At 53.8% G+C, this 1,626-nt stretch overlaps 1 protein-coding gene across 1 annotated transcript in view; it reads left to right on the top strand.

The window, feature by feature from the left end:
• Positions 1-4: 4 nt before the first annotated feature.
• Positions 5-1,626, top strand: part of LOC104511755 (tripartite motif-containing protein 7-like) — a gene marked incomplete at its 5' end in the record, with an annotated part of 3,425 nt that continues 1,803 nt past the window's right edge. Inside the window, 1 exon segment of the mRNA XM_010154490.1 lies at positions 5-32. Within this exon segment, the coding sequence (XP_010152792.1) occupies positions 5-32 (28 nt within the window).

Here is a 1,626-nt window from a genome sequence, read left to right as displayed (position 1 = left end):
CCTGCGGGATGAACTGGGAAGAGGTGAAAAAGGTAAAAGCAAAATATTTCAGACGTAGCGCCCCCGGAAGCAAAAGCTTTAAATTGTGGTTGTATTTTGCAAAGCCAAAGAGAGAGGCGGGGGGGAAAACAAAAAAAAAAAAAAACGGATTTTAAATTTTTGAGGCATTTTAAATTTCTCTTTTTAATTTCTTCTCTCTCGATGATTTCCAGATCCAGCCTGCTTAGTTCGAGAGTCAAAAGACGACTTTTCTAGCTGACGCCGGGGATCTGACAACTAAGCTAGGTCTTTTCTCCCTGTTTACACTTAAAACTGCAGTGTGGAACAGAAAAAAGGGATATTTGAACCCAAATCCATACCTTTTCAAGCCACGGCTTGCTTTCAAGCCTGCCCGGTTTGCTCTGCGGCTCCTGGTTTCCCACAGCCCGTGGTCGCGCTCCCTGTTTCCCGCAGGGTTTGGGATGGAGGGGGTGAGCGCCCCGTATTCCGCCCCAGCGCAAAGTCGTTCCATCCGGCGGGAAGTTGTCGGGACCGTGTCCGTGGGCAGGCGGTTGCTTTCAGATCGTCCCGTGACGGAGAAGGCTTTGAGTTCACGTTGAGTGGTCGTGAAAACGGGCAAAACCAGCCCAGATTGACCCTTTCGATGCTGGACGAGCCTCTGCTTCATTCACCCGTGGCGGTGGGTGGGGACAGGGGAAGGCCAGTGAGCCGGGAAGCCGCGGTGATGGGCTCTGCAGCGGTTCTGACACCAGCCTGATCCCCCTGACCTTGCGCTGCGGTGGGGGCAAGGCTGATGCTGTTAAAATCTGCCCCCCCCATCCCTCACCTTGACGGGAAGGTGGCGCAGCCATGCCCAGAGCAACCCTGGCAAAGCAAAGCCTTGTTTTAGGGAAGAAAAGGCTTATTCTTGCTTTTAAGGACTTCAGCGTGGGGTTTGCAAACCCCTTGGGAAGGCAGAGGGGGCCAAGCCATGGGTTGGATCCTTTCCCAGGACCACCCAGCTTCGAGGGGCCAACCTCTGCCCTCAAACACCCCCAGACACCTCCGCAAAACGCCGGGGGGTTGGCAAAGCAGAAGGATTGGCCGACGACCGCCGTTTAGGAGCGCGACGACCCTCCCTGCGTGTCCACGGTGGTGTGTCCGCACGCGTAGAGGTACCACGCGGGGCCGGTGCGTGACACCGCCAAACCCCCCCGGGAGCAGATCGGGCGGCAGCTGACGCTGCAGAGAGCAGGGGGGACCGAGGGGTGAAGAAGGGAGCAGCCAAAACCTTGTAGCAGCCGTTAATCCCGCTCCCTTGGCCGCCTTCATTCATATTTTCCGAAACGTTTGAACGCTCTGATTTATTTTTAATTTTTTTTACATGATGCCTCAGCTCCTGGAGTAATTTTTTAATTCTAAATCAAGCCAAATAACCATTCAGAGCCCTCTGCAGCCGAGCGGAACCTCAACCCCAAACCCTTATGACTCCGGCATCTTCAGCTGCAGGAGGGAGGAAGGAAAACACCTTTCAAGGAAAAAATTGGCATCGAGGAAATGTGCTCATCCCCTAACTTCTGTTAATTGGACACTCTGAGAGCACATAATTGGGCCTCTTCCCCACATTTTGGGGAAGAGAGTGATGCT

Source organism: Eurypyga helias, unplaced genomic scaffold (genome assembly GCF_000690775.1).
Source record: "Eurypyga helias isolate BGI_N326 unplaced genomic scaffold, ASM69077v1 scaffold20626, whole genome shotgun sequence".
In the NCBI taxonomy this organism is placed as follows: Eukaryota; Metazoa; Chordata; class Aves; order Eurypygiformes; family Eurypygidae; genus Eurypyga; species Eurypyga helias.
Note: the sequence above shows the minus strand (reverse complement) of the source record. Positions and strands in the feature narration are given on the sequence as shown.